We start from the raw sequence: 22,203 nt of genomic DNA, 5'->3' as shown, positions 1-22,203 counted from the left end.
TCTGTAAGAATGAAGGACAAAGAACAACTTCTCTGGACACCTCAATTTCTGCATTGATTTCTAGGGTTCCTTTCAAAACTCAAGATCTATGAATAATATTTTCGCTCATCCTAAACCAGAATAATCTCTCTAAAATTCTGCTATTATCATGTTATTTCTTTCTGTTAAAAAACATTCAGTTCACCTCCATTCCCCTACCCACCTTGTATAAGTATAAACTCCTCACCCTGGAATCAAGACCCTTTACAATCTGTCTCTCACTTATGGTTTAATTTATTCTTTCATTTACTTCAGTCATTCATTCCATTTATTTTTACCCACTCATTTAGTCTGCATTCCAACCAAACTAGACTATACTCCTATTCTAAAGTCCTCTCCTTTCCCTTCTCAGTGCTTTTGTTCATATTGCTTGTTGAAATTTCTCCCTTTCTTTTAGGCCCAACTTGGATGCTACCTCCTCCTCCATGTAGCCTACCCTGATTCCCCACACCCTTATCCTCAGAATCTCATCTTCAAATTTCTTAAAGCACTTTGATTAGATTGCTCCTTCTTATTATCATAATAACAGCTACCATTTATATAACTATGTGGCAGGAATTGTGCTAAGCACTTTACCAATATTATCTCATTTGAGCCTCAATGCTGTGAAGTAGGTGCTATTATTTTACCCTCATTTTACAGATGAGGAAACTGAGGCAGACAGAGGTTAATGACTTCTCCATGCTCACAAAAGTAGTAGGTGTCTGAAGCTGGATTTGAACTCAGGTCTTCCCTACTCCAGGCACAGAGCTCTACACAGCTGCCCTTAACACAGTCATTAGGTGTACTTGTCCTCTCCATTAGAGTCTACGTATTCCTGCAGGATATAGCTCGAGTCCTATCCATCTCTTTCGCTCTGGAATTTAGCAAACTGACTCACACAGAGCAGGTACTTTTAAGATGTTTGTTTAAATGAATTAAAACTAAAAAGCGCTCAAGAAGCAGAGAGGTTTGGTGGATAAGGTGCTGGGAATCAGTGTCAGAAAGATCTGGATTCAAGTCCCACATCTGCCCCACATACTGACTGTGTGACCTTGAACAAAGTAAAATCTCTCAGTGTGCAGACAACTCTCTAAGACCATCATTTGCAGAGAAAGGCCAGTTTGTGGTTTCCTCAAAGAGTGTTCTCAACATCAGTAAAATCAAGTTCAGTCAAAAACAACAGTGTCGAAGTCAAAAATCCAAGTAACCCATCATAATAAGGAATGAAAGATCCATCAGATTCCTTTAAACTACTTTCCTAAAATCTGAGCTGTCTAAAAATGTAACAGGTTGCCTCTAAGACAATGAACAATAATATTACTGGAGATATTCAAGTAGAAGCATCATGACTACCTTAGTGGAAATTCATTCTTCCATTGAGGGGGAGGTTCCTAGGACCATAAGATCACAGATGTAGAGCTGGAAGGGATCAGGGAAGCTATCTAGTCCCAACTCTCATTTTGAAAATGAGGAAACTTATCCAAGGTCACACAGGTAGTTAATACAATGTTTTGATTCAAGAGGCAGGGCTTTTTCTGCCCTTCTATGATCATCTCTCTATATAAGGTCCCTTCCAATTCTAAAGAGTCTATGAACCTAAATGCACTTCAGTCAAGTGCTCAACTTTTAAACTGCCCTTATTTACAGACACCTCTATTAATATTACAACAAGACTTACTTTACAATAAGAGCATCCAACACAAATAACATTTTTGGAGAGATTCCTACAACCACCATTCCCACTCATCATCTATATTTCAGTTGAAATATCCTTTCTCCTCTGTTCCCCAAAATGACATCTTACCTTATTTCCTCTGAAGATTTTCCCATATCTAGCAATAACAATCTTTCCAGTGCAGTTGATTTTCATGTCCCGTTTTAGCTTGAAAAAGTCTTCAGTACGTGCATAGTTCACATAAATAAGATCTCCCTGGATGGAAAAAATACAAAATTGCAGTCTTAAAATTTAACTGATAGTATCATTAATACGGGAACCGAAGAATCAATTTATACCATAATACAACACAACCACAAACTGCCTTTCCATTTTCATTATATATTTTGGGCCGTATTTATATTGGCGACTTGCTATGTCAGGAAAGTGACAACACATGGAAAAGATGCTTCAATAATTTAATAATTCAGTTTCAAGTGATCTTAATGGCTTACTTGAATTATAAGAAACTGAAAAAATAAAATATGTTTTTAAAATCTAACCATAGCATTATTTTAAGAATTTCTATTATAAAAAGATCAAAAGTCAGCTCAAAATGCATGAATGAAAAATAATTAAATACTCACTATATACCAAGCACTCACTGCTCTAAGCACTGGGGATGCAAATGGAAAATAAAAACAAAAACCAGTGTTTTCCCTCAAAAAGCTTATATTCTTATACAAGAAGATATCACAATAGTAGGCGAGTAATGGCTTCCCTCTGGCACAAACATGATTGGGGTATTGTGGTTTGGAAAATTACAGGAACGACTGTAGTCATGAGGGATTCAATTGACACACTCTTTCAAGGAGCAATGACAATACTGATTTGATTACAGTTCCTGAATTAGAAAGGGGAAAGGGAGGGAGCATAGGTTATGTACCGGGCAGCAGGGAGGCAGATGAGAAGATGGCCAGAGAGTAAAGAGAAGCATAGCTGCCAGAGCCTGTTTAGACACAGATGTCCATTATTATATGTCACACTCACCAATCAGGAAGGAGGTGGGAGGAGGGGGAAATGGAAAGGCTCTAAACACAAAAGAGTTATAATACTTTACCATGCAAGAGCAGATAACCTTTTCTGACTATAAGGGTGTATTCAACAATTTATCTCTTTCTTACTTCTAAGGACAGTATCTAATTCCCCAGTGCCTGTGCTTCACTGAACCTTAGTCTATGTATGAAATGTTAATGTAAACTTACAAGGTGATTCCTCAAGGTGAGTCAGTCAATAACATGAGCGTAGATCTCTACACAAGATTTCATATCATCAAATACATTTTTTTAAGATTTCAAAAGGCCATATAGTTTACTTTACCTCTGGCATGCCTTGGGCTGAGAAAGCATTATATGGTGGGACAATCTCTGAAACATTTTCATATCCACCTGGGGGTATCTCAAAGAATGAAGTATTGAAAATCTAGGAAGGAAGATGTAATAAATTTTAATAGATGGCTCTATGTTATTAAATAATAACCCATTTTGCTCAGAAGTATACATAAAAATGCAATGCTCCCAATCCTACCCTTAGTGCCACGTGTAATTCAATGAGAAAATTGCATTAAGGGCACTGAAGAAAAAATTTATTGTAATCACCAACTCAAAATGTTCATAACCCAACTTATTATCTTCACCCCCAAAACCACTTCTCATTCATAACATCATAGTACCATCTCTATTTCTATCAATGCCATCACTGGAGCATTCACCCAGTCACTAATGTTTGATATTTTGTGTCTCCATCAATGCCCTCTACCTCAATCACTCAAATTCAACAAGCCATAAGTCCCACTTTCTCTTGAATCAGTTTCTTCCTTTCCACTTGCACTGCTACCATTCTACTTGCCTTTATTACCACATGGCCAGACCACTGTAAACACCTTCTAATCCATCTTCTTGCCTCCACTTCTCTTTCCTCTTCAATCTATCCTTCACACCACTTCCAGATTAATCTTTCTTTAGCACAGGCATTATCACGTCAATCACTTTTTAAAACCCTTCAATGAGTCCTTATTGCCAAATAAATAAAGTTTAAACTCTTTATCCTGATATATACATTCCTATACCACTTGGTACCTCAATGCCTTTTATATTTTATCTTGTTCTCTACACATCCTATATGCCCCAGACAAACTAGACTACTTCTTGCCCGCCATGCATATTCTCCTCTTCCCCCCACCTTTGACTTTGTTCAGAATGTCTCCTAGATCTGGCATATTCTCCCCTCATGCTACCTTTCTATGCCTACTAAAATTATACCAGTCTTTTAAGGTCTGTCTCAAAATCAACTTGACCATGAAAGCTTCCCTGATCCCACAGTTAGAAATGATCTAACCCTGAACTTTAGCCCTCACATCACCCCAAACTGACAACAATTCCGATTTTGATCCATTCCACTTGCTAATTCATTATAAAATAACCTTGTATAATTTAAAGAATAATTATAGTTCCACTTCACCTCAATTCCATGTTCATCAACAACTGAGATATAGTTGGGATTTGTTTCATTAGGGTAAGATAGAAGGACATCATAATAAACCAACTCAGCAGAGTCCAGTCCAAATTTCTTCCACTGACTTTGGATTTGCTCTGCAAGATGAAAATTTTGCTTTGTTCCTGCCAAATGAGGGAGCTTCGTAAAAGAACTAAAATGAAACAAAAATACAGTGTGAGGTGAGTACTCTATGTTCAAATGAAGAGTTTATTAATATCCACATTGCAATGAGAGTTTACTTGAGCAAATAATCAAAATAAATGGGCTTATTTCTGCTTGTGTCACTCTTTTTTTGGTCAAAACCTGAAGCCAGACTTTTCTAGACATGAATAATCTTCAAAATATTTAGTAAGTGCACTGCTACTTTCACAAGTGTTTCTAGAACTAATCACCTAAGCTAGAGTCCAGCTCCTCCAGTGAATAGTGTAAATGCTCACCCAAAGCAAAGGGATGAGCCAAAGGGAGATTCTTAGAATGGCACTATGACATGTCTATAGCCCAAATGTCTTCTGTACTGAGAATAATACTTCTTACTGTCAATCAGGAAATAGGGAAACAGATTTGAAAGGGAAAAATCTTTCAGAATTTGCCAAAATGCAGTCAGGCAATTTTGGATTTGACTCACTAGTACAGTGTTTATAGCAATGCTCTGGTGTATTAAGTTTCAGGATGCAATAGAATTGTTTCAGGGCTGTGACCTCACAAAACTGATAAGACCTTCTTTGTCTAAGGCTGACGTTGTTTAAAGAAACATTTTCAGGCCCTTCTGTTTAGGTCAATGGTCCCTTCCTAAATAGGGGTGCTTGGTCATTCAGAGGACAACTGGACAAAACAAAAAGGATGATTTGGAAACTATCTAGTGCAGAGGTTACCAAACTTACTTGGCCTACCAACCCCTTTTAAAAAAATTACTCAGAGCCCCCCTGGAAATATACTTTATTTAACCCTTCAATTTTTTTAAAATTTCTGTCATTTCTATATATTTTGTTTTTATTTATATATATATATATATATATATATATATATACATACATACATACATACATACATATATATATACACACATATATATGTGTGTATATATATATGTATTGAAATGACAAATCTTAAATTTAATAATTTATTGTAAATTTGTGGGGGGTTTTCCCTGCATTGAAATTTTGATGACATTATTGTTGTGTCATGTAACCATATAATAGCGTGTTGTAAACAAATCATTACACATACACAGTGCTGCCAACGCATGCTGAACTTCCTAACAATGCCTGACATGCTCACCTACCAACACCTGCTTGTTACAACCTGTTGGTGAACTTGACCACTGATCAGTTATACCTTCAATTTTGTGTGTTTATATGGAAAATAATGTAATCACTATGACTTTAATTGTTACACAACAGATGAAACATGCACAAATGGTTTTTAAAAATTTTCTCTTCTTTCTTTATGCTTCTACAGCCCCTGTATTTTTATTCAATGTTCCCCAATTGTACCCAAGGCTGCTAACAACCCCCTGAATCGTTCTAGCACCCCTCAGGAGGCAATATCGCTCTCTTTGGGATTCTATAGTCTAATGGAACAGAACAATTATGAGATGTAAAAACACAATTTTTCAAAAAATTAAATATGTAAATAAGTTTTACAAGTGACCTAACATTCACTTTTGCTCTTAAATCAACTTTCAGCTCAATATAAAAAAAAATCCCTAGCAATCGGAGTCAATAAAAGTATATTAGACTGTGTTATGTCTTATGTCTCAATGAGCTCCCCATCACTGTAAAAGAGAAGCAAAGGCTGGATGACCTGGACAGGGATATTGTTGAGAAAATACTTCTTCAGGTTTGGGTTGCACAAGAGTACCTTGGAGGTCCCTTCTACTCAGATCCCATGATTCTATTTGTCCTTGGAATATAATGTAATCTTCATTTTTTTTCCTAGCAAATTACCTCCCTAATTGTGTTATCCTTGCTCCTGGAGTACAGGTTGCCTAGGCAATAAGAAGAGGTGGTCTAAAGTATGGAAAGCAGGGGGAAAAGGCTGAACTGATTTAGAATTACCATCATGGTACATATAATCTACAAGGTGGCTACTTTACATGTGGATAACTAAGAGTTGATTATAGTTTAAATCAACTTCATGCCTATGAAAGAAACAAAAGCAAGGTGCATCAGTTATCATATTCAAAGACTTCTGGGTTGGTTTTGTTTCTGTTTTTGCTTTTCCATCATTAAAACCATAGTATGTGAAATAACCAAAGTTACAGTGCCAGCAGATTTGTTGCTTGATAATATTGGGAAGGAGGTATTTGTGTCAGAACTAATAGATTTTCATAGGTTTTTCTTCAGTGAAAACAAAACTTTGACAGCAATTTTGATTCTGTTTGATCTTTACCACAACCCTATCAGCTAAGTTTTATTATTATTCCCATTCTATAAATGAGGAAATTGAGACATAGCTCCAGCCTACATGCCCTTTCTACACCTAAGTAAATAACTGAAGCAGGATTCAAACCCAGGTCTTCCTGATTCCAGGCCCAAGGCTCTATTCATTATGCTACATGGCCTTTCAACAACAGGCTGAGGCTTGGAATGAGTATCTTTGATGGAGAATTTGTATGCACAAACATAGTGGAGTGAAAGACACAAGGCTTCCCCATTAATTCAGTTAATGGAAAGTAGGTTGGAACTTCCAGACTACAGAAGGCCTTAAATATTAGGCTAAGGGCTTTGTATTTTATGTTGTTGGCAAGAAAGAATCACTGAAGATTTCTAAAGATTAATTTGGTTGCTGGGTAAAAAGAAGTAGAGTTAGGAAAGGCTCTAGACAGGGAGAACAAAGAAGCATATTATAATAGTCCAGATGAGAGAGTATGGGACTTCAAGTAGGATGGTGATATCATGAGTGGAAAAGAAGGGACAACTGAGATTAGTGCTTCTGAGGTTAGTACTCACTCCCTGCTGAGGTACCATGTGGGCCATATACTTCAAAAAGCCTCAATGAGGATAACCCATATAATTTGACAACTTTAGGACATTAGCATCTGCCAACCTATGCTGTCTGTAGAATTCTGCTGGGAGTGGGATGCAAAACGGAAACAGCTAAGAAAATGCAAACTCATTTGTGTTTGTCCATGAGCACTAACAATTGGAAGATTAGGAAAGACCTCTTGTACGAGAAGGCACCTAAACTGAACCATGAAGGGATCCAGTTTCTGAGAGGTGGAGGCAAAGAAGAAGAACGTTCCAAGCAGTCAGCACAAAGTCTTAGAGGAGAGAATTAGAATATTCTGGGGGAACAGCAAATAGGTCCATTTGGCTGGAACACTGTGCCTGAGGGGAATTAATGTGCAATGTTTGAAAAGATAGGTTGGACCAGATTCTAAATGGCTTTCTGTGCCAAACAGAGGCATTTGTATCCAGTGTTTGGGCATTGATTTGAGGCCAATGCAACATACTCAAAGTACTAGCAGAGACCTGCAATTAGAAAGCTGGATCTCAGTACCAGAAGCTTACAGGAGGCTAGTGAAAAATAGCAGAGATCACTGGTAAAGCACTGAACCCACTACCATGAGACTTCTAGAGAAAATCACCTTCAGAAACTCTAGCATAGGAAGAATGTAATGATTGGCTGAGAAAAACTCAGCTTAAGAGTCAGGGGTTTATCACAATTTTAGTCAAATACAGGATGAGTACAAGGACTAGTAAACATAATTCAACAACTCCATAATTCTCGATCTTTTTTTTAGATCAGTCCTGGAAAATTGCCTTATCCATAGATCCATCAAACTGATTCCAAGTAGTTGGGGAGTAGGAGGTGGGTCAAAGGCAGCAGCAAGAGGTGTGACAACAGGTGATCATCCTCTAAAGTCCCCTGATCACTTAAGTCCACCTACCACCCCTGCCACAGCCCCTATCGTCACTGTTCTCTGTGAAAGTCTACACTCTGATCATTGCACAAAGCGGGAAACTATCTCTCTCTCCTCTTGGGAGGCATTAAAATGTCCTCTCATTGTCATCAACTGGCAAATGTGAGAATTGAAAGTTCATGGCATTCTATCTTCAAGGTGCAAAGAACATATCCCCTCAGGTTTTCTAGTAATATCCTACCTATATTTCTCTGCATCACTTCCCTGCCAGACTTATCTCACATATGGCATGTTCTAGTCAGGTAGCAAAAGTTTCCTTTCCAAGTAAATACACAGCCCCTCCTCCCCCCTCATATACACACTGTCTCCAGGTACTCTGTTGGCATTGAGCTACTGACCAAAGAGGAAGGTTGTCTTACTTTCTGATCTCAGTATTTCTTATACTCCCCCACCCCTTGCCTCCTCTATAATAAATTTTACCTCATTCAGTAATCTTGCCAGAGGGCTTAGTAACTAATTTCCAAAAACTCCCTTTTCCAAGTATCTCTCTCTGAATATGGGAAGGATTCAGGGTTTTAAGAAGAGCATACAAGGTAAGACTTAAATTGTTTTCTTTTATGAATACCTTCCTCAGTGCTTTAAACTATACCCTACCCACCCAACAATCCATAGCAGTTTATAAAATCCTGAAACCTTCTTCATAATCCATGGTCACCCTTCAAAATTAACAGCCTACAACCATAACATGCATCAATCCTCAAATAAATGGGCATCTATGGAGACAACGCATACCCCACACCACCAACAATATACAATTATATAACGTTCCCTAGGCTCAACTTTGCCTTGGTTCTTACAGGAGTCTGTCTTGACACAAAGAACTTAAACATCCCTCACCCCCTCATAGCTCTACCCAAAACAAAAATTATTAAAATATTGGTAAAACAAAAAAGAGACCCACATGAGTTGGTTTACCAAGAGAATAATATTCTTATTCTCCCACCCTCTGAAGGTCAATCCCTCTTTTCATGAAAACAAACTCATGACAACAAAAGGGAAAGTCTTCAATAGCATGAATGGAGTTAAAGTCCTTGGAAAAGGCAGTATCCTTGTTTCACTACTTGTCTGCTTGCCCTAGTGGATCTGCTAATGAGTAATCTGCTTACTCTGGCTCCTCCTCTGTGTTTTTCAACTCCTGATTTTGCAGTTCCAAGCACTACACGGCAACACTGCAGTATTACAGCTCCCATAGCTCCTAGTAGAGTTCAACAACTCCATACCACATGGATGGCAGCACGTTCATGTTTTATCTCTGACTTAATTTCCCTAATTGCAGTCATGACAGTATGGAAGGCCCATCCATTATCTTGTGTCTTGGCCTTCCAGGTCCCCTTTCTGTTCTCCTTTGTGTATATGCCTAGGACACACGGCATTATGGAAAGGAGTTTTTCAGCTCTTTACAGAGTACTCAGCTCTCTTTTACAAATGTCTTGATCCTTTCCTAAAAGTTCATGAATGCTACATATACAAGAAGTGTTTGTAATCTTTCTGTGCTTTGTATATTAAAAGGTAAGTGCTGCAAACTCAAGACACTTAACTGGAGAACAAAATACACAGTGAACCTTTGCAGCATGTGGTTTTTCTACAGCTGCATTTCTACATTTAAGAATGACAATACAGGTTTTATTCCTTTGGTTTGAGCAATAGCCTACTGACCAGAGTTTTGGAATTTCAGAAGGTGAGGGAACTCTAGATTCTCAATCCCAATATGTTGCTCAACTCAGAGACCAGTTATAAATCATTCCTATAATCTCAACCCAGAAAAGCACAGAGAAGAACAGTCAATGATAGGTTAAGAGTTCACTGGTGTGAACTCCAGTTGAAAGAGAGTTCTATTACAAAATTTTTGTGTCCCTGGGAAACACAAGATAGTGGAAGACCACTCCATACCAAGCAGTTGAGGACTTTAGAGTTAAGTCAACAAAAACAATTTCACAGCATGACTAGAGTTCTCAAAAGATAATGTGTGACAGTGAATTGGTGTCCACAGTGGAACTAATCAGACTTCATACTCACTTGGACATACATGAGTCAAAAGAATGGAGAGTCCTACAAACCCCAGTTGCAGCTGTGCTACTAGTTCTAGGAAATGGTTCATATGGAGATGATCTTGTTCAAGATCCAGATGAAAAGGAAGCCAAGTTTAGATACATCGCTGGAGAATGTGGAAGACTGAAACAACTACCTCAGTATGAATTTGAAACAGCTACCTCAATACTTCATTTATGAAGTGGGATGAGTACTCTATGTTAGAAACTGAAAAGCTCTTTTCCCTGGGCAGTAGAGAGGAGCTAACTTTGGAGGAAATCTCCATTTGATCCAGTGCAACATCTTTGGAGTTTCCAAAGGAACTGAGACCACATAACATTGCTGAACCTCCTAGGGGCAGGAGATATATCCCTATTTGCCCTAGGCTATCCACGAGTCTAGAACTGAGGCTGTGGGGTGATTATTACAGGATCATAGGTTTAAAACTGAAAGGTACCTTAGAGGTCATCTAGCCCACCACCCCTTCACCTCATAGAAGAAGAAACTAAAGCCCAATGAGATAGTGAATTTCAAAATGTCCCACAGGCAGTGAACAGCAACAGCTAGGACTGGAATCCAGGTGTTCTGACTCCAAATCCATGCTTTTTCAATCTACTATTCTGCCCAAGATTAGCTCTGACAGAGAAAAGGGGGATTAGGAGTATTCAGGAGTAGTCCTGTGAAACAGAGATGCCTGGAAAACATATAGAATGACCAGAATTATACAGACAGTTCTTGCTTTACTAACTTCGCATTAGACAAATTCGACTTTATGTAAAGAATTCTTAGAGAAATCTGTGTTCCCAAAAACCCGCACCTATGTAAAGTTAACATATGTCATTGTGCTCTCTCAGATCTAAAGGCCTCCCACCTCCCCTTCCATGCCCCCCCAAACCTTCACTCCCCCAAAAAACACTTTAAAAAACACCTTCAAAAATAAGAATTGAGGGGGAGGAAGAAACTGCCACCACAGCCGTGACCCAATGTGGGGGTGGGGGCGAGTTAGCTTGAGACCACTGTGAGGAGACCTTTGCCTTGCTCTGCCTGCACCCAGCATGTTGGTCTTCCATCATTCTTCACTCAGGTCTGCCCCTAGCCCTACCTCCTACCCCCATGTTCTTCCTCCTACTTTTCTGTCCCGAGGAGACCTCCACATGTCCTTGAACCATGTACCAGCCCCCTCCTTCCAAGGGCATGAGGGGCCACATGTGCTGGCAAATTCAAATTACATAAAAATCGCTTTAAGTAAAAAGTAGAGCACTATATCTTAGTAATACTGAGGAATGGTCCACTTAACAAGAACTGCCTGTAATGTAACCGTCTGGGGATTACAGATAAGGATGTCATGGAGCCTACTGGTATTCCCTAGACCAGGGCAATATACTACATTTGAGAGAAGATGGTGCGTAAATAATACTGTGTATGTAAAGTATGTAGTTATCTGTATGTTTCACGGATGATGTATATGTAACCACATGTAAATTATGCATTATAGACTGTAAATTATTGCAGTCTATGATTTACATAGACTGCAAAATTTTTAACTGGGGAAAGAATGTAATTAAACTAGGGGTTTAATTCTTGAGGCCTTGATTTACATGGCCCCAGAAAAAAGACAAGGAATAGTAGATAAGTATGGATAGGATGAAGAGCCCCTTCAAACCTCAAGACTCAGTGAGAATGGTGAGTGAGTAGTAAGTACCCTCCCTGGAAGTTGTGAGATGAGGGGAGAGGTAGAAAAGGAGAGATCATGAGTAAAGAAAACTGGAGTCATTGAAGCAGGGCAAGTAGAATGCTATTTTAACAGTACAACTGAAGAGTTTGTTTGGGGCTCAGTATGTGAGACCCAATATGAAAGAATAGAATAAACAGGTTGGAGTCTTGGGAATCTCTGAAGATGGTGACTCAGCCCTTCATCTGCTTTAGCTGCAGGAGAACTGACACCATCCCCTGGGGGAAAATGAACAATACCCAGGGGACACCTATGGCAGCCAATATAGAGAATAACAGAATCATATAATTTAAGAATCAGAAAGAACTCCAATCTGGTCCAACACATACAGGTAAGGAATCTCCAGTATAATGTACCTAACAAGTGATCATTAAGCCTCTACTTAGGAACACTTCAAGGAAGAGGAACCCTCACCTCTCAGAGCAGCCCATCCCACTTTTCAAGATTTTCCCCCCTAATATCAAGCTTAAATCACCCTTTTTCCAACTTCTATCTATTATTCTTATTTCTGTCCTTTGGAGAAAAAGAGAACAAATTTAATCCACATGACAAGCTTTCAGACACTTGAAGATATATCATGTCACTGAGCATGTTCTCTGCTCTAGGCTAAACATATAACATTCTTTCATATGAGGACACAAAACCCTTCATTATGCCAAACATTCTCCATATTATCAACATTATTCTTAAATCATGTGGCTTCCACAGCTCAACACAATATCCCAGATGAACTCTTATGAGGGAAGAACATAGTGGGACTATAATCTCTCTATCCCTAGAAGTTTCTAAATGTAGCCTGAGACTTAATTGACAATTTTTGGCTGCCATATCACATGACTGACTCATAATGAACTTGCAGTCCAATAGCTTGAAACCATTTTGATTATAAGATTGAAAGAACTTTAATAATGTTAGTCTCTCCTGGTCTAGGTGCTCGTGAGCTAATACCACCTTCTGGAGAATGATCAAATGCATCTGTAGAAGGAAAGATACCATGAAATAAACAACTAGGAGGCAGAATCTTAATAGTGATTTCCTGTTCTTACCTGCCAATGGAATCTCCACCAAGGTACAAGAATGGTACTAGTCTCTATTAGGGTAGAGAAGGAAGAGTGACATACTAGAAGGAAGAAAGAGACTCTCTTACCTCTCTCTGGGCTGGGTTACAGGACCATGTTACTTATGCTAGAAATAAAAATTAAGTTATTGTTTGATGTTTTATAAGCCTGAGTCCTGGCAAGAAAAACTGATGGCTACACTTTAGGACAGCAGCATACATTGCTGTTATTACAATCCACCCTAAGTGGGACCAAAATGAGAAAAATGGACAAGTCCTTTCTAGTAAGAGGGGAACTCAGGTTTCAAGCCTAGGGTAGAGAGAGTCATCAACAGCAAAAGAAATAGGGAATTTGGGAAGAGGAACAGGTTTGTTGGATTTGTGTTGTGGGGGCAGGGAGATGATGAGATCAATTTCAGGTGCTGGTAGGATATCTGGTTAGATATATCCACTGGGGAGTTAGGGATACACAATTAGAACATAGGGGAAACTGAGACTGGATATGTAGATTTGAGAGTAATTTGTTTTGAGGTGGAAAAAATACATGGAAGTAAATGAAATCACCAAGAGAGAATATATAAAGATGAAAGACAGAAACTTGAGAGACAATAGAAGGGAAATGAGGCCATGGATATGAAGGAGTACTTAAACACGTAGGAGAACCAGGAGAAAAGTATAGGAGGAGAAAATATCAGAGAGAAAGGAATGGTCAACAATAGCATGCTACAGAAAGGTCTAGAAAAAAAAGACTAAGAAAATGCAATTAAGAAGTTAAGTTTCAAGAATTCAGTTTTAATAGAAAAATGGGGTTGGAAACCATTTTCCAAGGCAGTGGTAATAAAACTCAATAGAAATAGAGTCACCAAGCTATATTTAGGGATGCTTGAGGGCCACATATTGATTTAGAAAATCACAAATTAACATTAGCTATGTCCTTTTATATTTTTATTTTGTCTGAAATTACCCAATTACACTTTAAGCAGGTTCCAGCTGCACTATGGAGTGTTGCAGGCGCAAGAGAACCAGCCTGTTTGATATCCCTGTTCCAAGGGACTCTAAAATTCAGTAATGAAGTGGAGAGACAAAGGATAACGATTTGAGGGAATAGTGGTAGGTCAAGGGAAGGGAGTTTTGTTTTGTTTTTTTGTTGTTATAAGAAGAATCAAGTATGTTTATAAGCATCCAGGAAGGGGAGATAGGAAAATTTAATGGGAATGTGACAAGATCCCATAAAAGACAGAAATGAGTGGAACTGAGGACCATGCAGAGGGCTTAGTCATAACCAATAGGAGTGGTATTCCACACTCTGAGACTAAAAAAATTCAAGGTTACATAGATTTTGAGTCATCGTTGAGAATGAAAGATGAAGGAACTCACAACAGATGGTATCAGTATTCTCAGTAAATTAAGAATGAGATTTATCTGTTTAAAAGAGGGGTGATGGAGTAAAGTTAGGGCTTTGAGGAGAGAGGAGAAGGTATGATATGGAATCACACAGTGATGAATAAAAGACAACTTTATATAAAATTTTAAAACTTTTACATAAATAAAATCATCAAAAGCAGAATTTGAAGAGAAGATATAGAGTGGGATATTTGCATCAAATAAAACTGATAAATATCTGATAACCCAGAATATATAGGGTCTTGACATGATACAAATATATATACATCATAAGCCATTCCTCAAGAGATAAATAGTCAATCTATAAGCATTTACTGGGTATTCACTTTTTTGCCAGGCACTGTACTAGCTGCTAGAGATACAAATACAACCAATCAAAAAATCTCTATAGTCGAAGAATTTACATTCTAGCTCAACTCACTCTTTGAACTCCACCTCCTGGAGGAGTAGCCCTGCCTTCTTGACTGGTAAATCTCTGGCCCAGACAATTATTTCAGAATGGGCCCCATTCATGTTCACTTTGTGCCCAGCTCAACTCATTCTGCACCTCCTCAACAGTAGCCAGTACACTCCCTGCCCCTTTTCTGTTTGTCTTTATGTTGGTTTCTTTTCTTTTTCTCTCCCAGTTAGAATGTAAGCTTTTTGAAGCTAGGGACTCTTGTTTACTTACACTTGTATCCCCAGCACTTAGCATTGTGCTTGGAACAAAGTAACTGCTTAATAAAATGTTTTATCTATCTATGCTCAAGGAGGAGACAACAGGTACAAAGGACACTGATCAACTGACCGTATGAAAACGTGTTCTAAATACTAATAGTAAGAGAAGCATAAACACTTCTGAGTTTTCACCTTGCACCATGTAAATTAACAAACATGAACAAAAAAGAAATGGTCAGCATTAGAGAGGATATGGGAACACAGGTGCCTCAATCCTGCACAGATAAAGAAGCTGTGAACTGGTCCAACCATTCTGTACGACAATTTGGAATTAGGCAAAGAAAAGAGGTTAAATGTTCCATAGCATTTGATTTAGCAAACCCAGTGTTAAACATATAGTGTAAAAAGTCAAAGACAGAAACAGAAAAAAAAAATATGTGTATATATATATATATCCCAAGTCATTCAGAGCAGCACCCTTTATAGTAGGAAAGAATTGAAAAAAGATGTCAATTAATTAGGGAATGACTGAAAAATTATGTGATACAGATAGAATGGAATATTACTGTAGAATAATAAACGCCAAATATGAGGAATTCTGAGGAACATGGAGAAAATTGTGGGAAAACTGTGAAATGATGCAAAGAAAAATAAACATGACCAAGAGAACAATATGTACATAGTGACTACAACAATATAAATAAAAAAGATGCCTTAAAGGAAGTTGAACTCTAAATAACTGAAAAATCAATGGTCTTAGAGAAAATTATGTAATACAGATAGAATGGAATATTACTGTAGAATAATAAATACCAAATATGAGGAATTCTGAGGAACATGGGGAAAACTGTGGGAAAACTGTGAAATGATCTTAGAGAATAGACAAATAACCTCACTGCTGAAGAGAGATAGGGGAGAAGATACACAATTAAGACAGAATATTGTATACACATACATGTGATGTAGATGTTTTTGTCCAAATGTTTTTGTCCCAAGGGAGGACAAGAGATGGTAGAAATGACTTTTATTTAAAGACAAAAGGTACCCAATAAGATATATTTTTAAAAATAAAAAAGGATTGACAGATGATATGCAACAATGGGAACCCAGTCAGGGTTAAATCACATAACTTTGTAGTGGAACTGACAGGACAGATGGGTTTGGTGACTTCTTCCAGAAGCAATCTGCAGCTTGAGGATAGAAGCAGAGACTGTAGCAAAATATGTAGTGCTAATATATGAAGCAAAGCATGCAGTTAGTAGAATGGAAAGGCAAGGAAGTCAAATGACCTATCATCCAAGATACTGGGCAATTGAGTGCAAAGACAAACAAATTTCAAGGTGTGGAACGAGGGAGGAGGAAGGAAGGGGGAAGACAAGAGAACTTAGGACAGATGGCCTCAATCTGCCAAGTAAAAGAAGTGGGGTGGGATTCGGGTGGAAGACAAATGCTAAGGAAACAGGAGGTCTGGAAAAGCCACAGTAGATAATATGAAAACATGTCTATCAGAGATAATGAAAAGGATTGCTACACAGTGCTAAAGATCCAGCTGAATTCCACAATCTTTGCTGTCTCAAGTTATCTTGAGTTATTAAAATTCTGCAGAAAGCATTTAGCGTATTTAAAGCAAACTAAATACAAATAATTCTAAAGATACAGAGATGCCGTATTTGTGCAGTGATTCCTTCCAAATCTACGGTTTATAGCTCTCAAATATTCTCTGAATTTTCCTTTAGGTATTCTAATACTAGCAACAGCACATAAATGTTTATTTAGTATGTAATCAAGACGAAAAATACAGTAACAGTTGTTTGCTCAGAATGCTTTAGAGTTAAGATGTGTGATTTATCAAAGAAAGTTAAGATCAAATCAATTTAACCATTTATTTATCGTCTCCCTCATACAAAGTACTGTGCTAGATGCCACGTACTCAAGAAGATTAAAAATTAAGTAAATTAAATCAAATTGCCCACAAACAGTTTGCTATGGCTATCTCATATCCCCAAAGATTAGTAAGTTAATGGTAAAATTATAGAAATGTTTCGTGTATATATGCCTATGTATCTGAAATAGCCACATAGCACACTATAAAAATAGTCATGTTACACATTCATTTGCAATGCCACATATAAGATCCAGCTAAGAATGTTTCTTCATAACTCAAAATTCATTGAAAGTTCCAATTTATAAGTGATTAAATTTAGCTAATCACTTTCCAGCCCCATTATATTGATCAAATGAAGTTAGTCACAAAGAACCAACTTCCATCTATACTATCCTTAAAGGGTTACAAAATTTTAACTCCCCCCCAAAAAAAAAGCCATGAGAAGAAAAGTAATCTCCTTAAAATGAGTAATAGAAACTAATGATCATATTTTTGGTTAAAATATCTATATTTATTTTTTCATAATAACAGAAAACAATTGGCATGCAATTGACCCATATTCAAATCTGGATGCCCTCTATCAACACCCTATAATAATCATGGGCTTGCACAGATCTGTCTATGATCTCACCCTTTGAATAACACTCCTATCTACAAGATAAGTTAAGGGTTCAGTTTGTTGCCTGAAATAAATCCAATCAAATTATCTCTCCAACTTATTTTCTAATTAGCTTTATCAACCATATGCATTTTACTGGTCCTTAATGATGAAAGGCTTAATAAAATATTTTATTCAACTAAAAGAGGGAAGGCTAAAAGAGTAGATCTCACAGACCTCCAGTTAAGAGAACAAAGTTAGTATGTTTGTAGCTGTATTAGGTGAGACTTTGCCTTAAACAGCAAGGTACATGTTTCCACTATAAGATGGGGGAGAAGGGAGGAATTAGAAAAACTCTTGCAGTATTCAAATGGACTAACCATTTACTATAGTTGCAAAGCCTTTAACTTCTGCAACCTAGTAAGTAAATCATTTTAATAGTATTTAAGAAAAGTTCTCAAACATGCTATAACTATTAATAACTGATATTTATATGATGTTTTAAAGTTTGCAAAGTATTTTACATGCATCTCATTTCATCCCTACAACCTTGGGAGTCACAATAAGACATTATAGTGCAGTGAGAAGACTACTGGCTCTGGAATCTAACGACCTGCCTTCCTGTCACCCATGTGACCTTGGATAAATCACTTAACCTTAGTAGCCTTATCTACAAAATGAAAGGATGGAACTAGACGAATTCCAAGGTCCCTTCCAGTTCTAAATTTATGCTGCATTAGGTAAATACCCCAAGTATCCCATTTTATAGATGAGAAAACTGAGCCCTAAAATGGTCATATAGCTGGCCCATGGTCAGTCACATAGCTTGCCCACGGTGTCAACTGGACGGAACCAGCCTCTAATCTCTGGGTGGCCAGGGCTGAACAGAGCCTGCTAGAGATACGAGAGTCAGGAATCAAACATAAGGTTAAAGTAAAAGTGAGAGAAATAGCTTGTAAGCAAAAAGGGGATGTAGACACATGTGCTGGGGGCCCCACCCCTAGTGGAGGCACCCAAGGCAGTGTGGAGAGATCTCAATACTTAATACAAATGGCAGTACAGTGAGCTGTAGCCCTGACAATGAGGGGTAACAGCAACAATGTGACAAGTTTGATTCAAAGCAGAGTTTCATAACCAGAACATGAGAACACCTGGTACTCGCCAAAGCGATACAATAATTATATGAAACAATTCTGGGATTTTGCTGTGGCTGAGATCATCCTGAGGGTGAGCTCAAAAGACCGTTGTTATGCCAAGCTCAGGGCACAGCCTGCTTGTTGGGCCTTACCTCTGGAAGCCAGACATTGGTCACACAGCTGGTAAGAGGCAGAGCCAGGAACTGAAGCCAGGTCATCTAACTCCAAATCTAAGCACCCTACCTACTTTGCCCAAAGTAGAAATGTTAGTATGCTTCCAAGATTGCTTTGGCCTGTTTTTGATGCATTTTAAAAATCTTTTCAAAGTATAAAATAGAAAATAGAAAAAATAAGCTTACCGGAGAAACTGTCTAATGTTTTCTGCCTTCATTTCAGATATCAGTTTCCACCTTTCATTTTGGTAAAAAGGCACTAGAGTGCCTATTTCTTTGACAGGTTTAATAAACCAGCCTGAAAAACATTGCCACAACAACTTGTTACTCCCTCAAAAACTACCAGCTCAAATTTATATTAATACCAGAAGACCTGGAGAACTTGACCTACTCCATGAAAAGGAGCCTTTTCCTACTAAATACAGGTAAATTTGGTAGTCATGTTTAATTTTATTCCATTTCTGAACAGTTTTATATGCCAAGGACTTGAGGGTTGCTTAATTTTAGTTGAACAGCGTTTGTTTCTGTTTTACTGCTGGTGATGTAGCATTCCTAAGCCTGGGAAATGCTCTTTCACACCAGTGAAGAGTGACCCATGATGGCAAATGACATTCCTCAGGACTGTGGTAGGATGGTAACTGTTTAGATTCCTAGAAAAATACTAACATGCATGCAGTACAGACAAGAAATCTGTGCTGAATTGAGTAAAAGTAGATCCATTAAGTCTAACATATGTTGTGTTGTTAGAGATAGGAGCTGGACCTGCAGTTAAGCTTGTAACTCTTTCTGATTAGGAAACTCCCTTTAGCAATTCAGGGATACACCTTCTCAGTAACTCAGTCTTAATTCAGTTTCTGGCTAAGGGTCATACTGCAAGTGTAAGTCAAGGCAAGACTTGAACCCAAGATTTTTTGGATTGGCTCTTTAGCCATTATACTTCACTGTTACTCTAATTTAATGTTGTTGCTATCTGTGTAACATCTTCTATACTAGTGACTTTTCCAAATGCTACTTGGGCTAGAATTCAGATTTCAAATCCTTCCTTCCCTCCCACCCCCCACTATCCCATTTCCAGCAACTGACAGTTTACTGATTAGCCAGGCAGTTCACTACTTCCTGGAAGGGAACTTGCACACTCCAGAGAATCCGTAAGAATTAACATAGGGCTATATGAAATTAGATTTGACTTAAATTTACAATGAACTCAATATTAAATTATCAATTAACCCTAATTCTTCTGTGTTTTCTGAAAACACAGAAAAGATTCGAGCTGTCCAGAAAAGAAATTATCTCTCTCCCACTTGGACCTCCTACCGTAGACAGCATGAAAAGGAAAACAGAAAAAAATCTCTGGGTTAGAAGTCCCTCTAGTTCAGATCCTTCCCATACTTAGTACCATCTCTTCAGCTTGTGGGGTTGGGGGACGGGAGGGAAGTAGAGTATGAGGAGGAGGATTCTAGGTGGTCAGAACCTGCTCACTGTAAAATGAACCTCAGCCCTACTTGCAGCCACCAACAAGGGAGTCTTCCAGGGCCCACCAGAGAAGCAGCCTTTTAAGGTGGAGCTTGGGATGGGAAGACTAAGGGAGGGAAGGGTTCCGTACTTACCCACCATAAATCCCGACAAGAAAAACATCAGCAGGGCAGTCAAACACACCCAGGTGTACAGTCTGACCCCGGTTTTAGCCATAACTCTAACTGGGCTGCGCTCTTTGCTCCACGGGGCTCTGTGGCTATCCTGGCTGTGCAAGAGAGCAGACAGGCTGTTCATTAGTTCAGATGCTGTCCCAGGAACCTCGATGCACTTACGTGACCTGAAGGGAGCTTAAGAGATCTGCAGACCTTCCCGGCCTGTGCTTCCTCTCTCCCCAACAACCCGTCACACCACCCCTCACACACACTTGAAGGCGGTCAAATAAACAAAATTCTTGACATTCGCCAAAGGCCGGGAGGCTGAGCCAATGGGAGAAAGGAAAGCCAGAACTGGGGAAAAAAGCACACGTTTTTCGGATTTGCAGCGAGCATTCCACTCGGTTGACCCCACTGTGAACCCCTAAGCCTCGCCTAACCACAGAGTCTCTAATGAGACAGGCTGAGCTGAGGAAGAATGGGCGGCTTCAGAATAGGCTCTGGTCCCGCCCTGCTTGGCCCCTATCACTCCTCCTGGCTGGCCCCTCAATCAATCGGCCACAGGACTGATGGACTTTGTTGTCCCTCTGTTATTACTTGGTAGTGGGGGTTGCTGAAGGATGAGCTAGAGTTTAAAAACAAAACAAAAACCTGGGATCTCATTTGGCCTGTGCTACTTACTAGCAGTAATCCAGGTCAAATCATGAAGTGGAAAGAGTGCAGACTTTGCAGTCTCAGGACCTGAACTCTGCTCTCCCACTTAATATCACTATGTCCTACCATTCTGTGGACAAGTAGAAATGTTGGAGTTGGACCAGAAGACCTATAGTCTGTTCCAACTCTAGATATATTAATCTCTTGGTGACTCTGTTTCCATATTTGTAAAGTGGGAGTAATTGTTGCACTATCCACCTCATAGAACTATTCATAAGGATCAATGATTTGTAAATAATTTGTAAATTTGTAAATAATGAAAATATATGAATGTCAGCTTTTAATATCCATCCACCATCCCCATTTCCAGCACCTAGTTTGGGGTTGGGATGTATCATTATGGACTGGCTACTACTAATTTAAGTATTTGATTAATTTTATAGGAAAGATGTTTGAAGATATAGAAAAGGTTACTTTGAAAGCACTTTGGTAAATGATAAGTCTCTGGAAATCTAGGTAGTCACAAGGAATGGTCACATAAAACTTATTTGCTGCTACTGCTCTTCAATTTAATTCCACAAACATTTATTAATAAGCTCCCCTTAAGTAAAAAGGGCCGACTTTGGAATCACAAAGACCTGTGATACCATTAGCAAGGTGCCTAAAGGTGACATTTAGCTCCTTTGTGCTCACACCACCACCTGCCACCACCACTCCAACAATTACACACCTTAAGTGACCTTAAACCCCAACAACTCATGCCCAGAAGCAGGGAAGAATTTTGCTGTCTGGATTTACTGTCATTTGCAAAATAAAGGGATTGGCTTGAATGATATCTAAGGTATCTTCCAGATCTAAATCCTATGATCCTATAATCCTATGATATTCATAAATGCTCAACTTTTTGAATGAATGAATGAAAAAAATGTTGTTTATACTTAATAATGTGCTAAATACCAGGGATACAAATATAAGAGCAAGATAGTTCCTGCCCTCAAGAAGTTTAAAACAAATGAGTAAGGCTATGGTCCAATAAAGCTTTATTTATGGAACTGAAATTTGAATTGCATAAAATTTTCACACATGCCATAAAAT

General features: G+C 38.4%; 1 protein-coding gene across 1 annotated transcript in view; it reads right to left on the bottom strand.

Moving 5' to 3' along the window:
• Window positions 1–20,894, bottom strand: part of LOC110218170 (N-acetylated-alpha-linked acidic dipeptidase 2) — a 105,125-nt gene extending 84,231 nt beyond the window's left edge. Inside the window, 5 exon segments of the mRNA XM_021000744.2 lie at window positions 1,826–1,951; window positions 3,056–3,157; window positions 4,196–4,382; window positions 19,013–19,124; window positions 20,434–20,894. Of these exon segments, the coding sequence (XP_020856403.1) occupies window positions 1,826–1,951; window positions 3,056–3,157; window positions 4,196–4,382; window positions 19,013–19,124; window positions 20,434–20,596 (690 nt within the window). The 5' untranslated portion in view covers window positions 20,597–20,894.
• Window positions 20,895–22,203: the final 1,309 nt, after the last annotated feature.

Source organism: Phascolarctos cinereus, unplaced genomic scaffold (assembly GCF_003287225.1).
Source record: "Phascolarctos cinereus isolate Bilbo 61053 unplaced genomic scaffold, phaCin_HiC Scaffold_726;HRSCAF=1367, whole genome shotgun sequence".
Taxonomy (NCBI): domain Eukaryota; kingdom Metazoa; phylum Chordata; class Mammalia; order Diprotodontia; family Phascolarctidae; genus Phascolarctos; species Phascolarctos cinereus.
The sequence above is the reverse complement of the archived record's forward strand: the minus strand, read 5'-3'. Positions and strand labels throughout refer to the sequence as shown.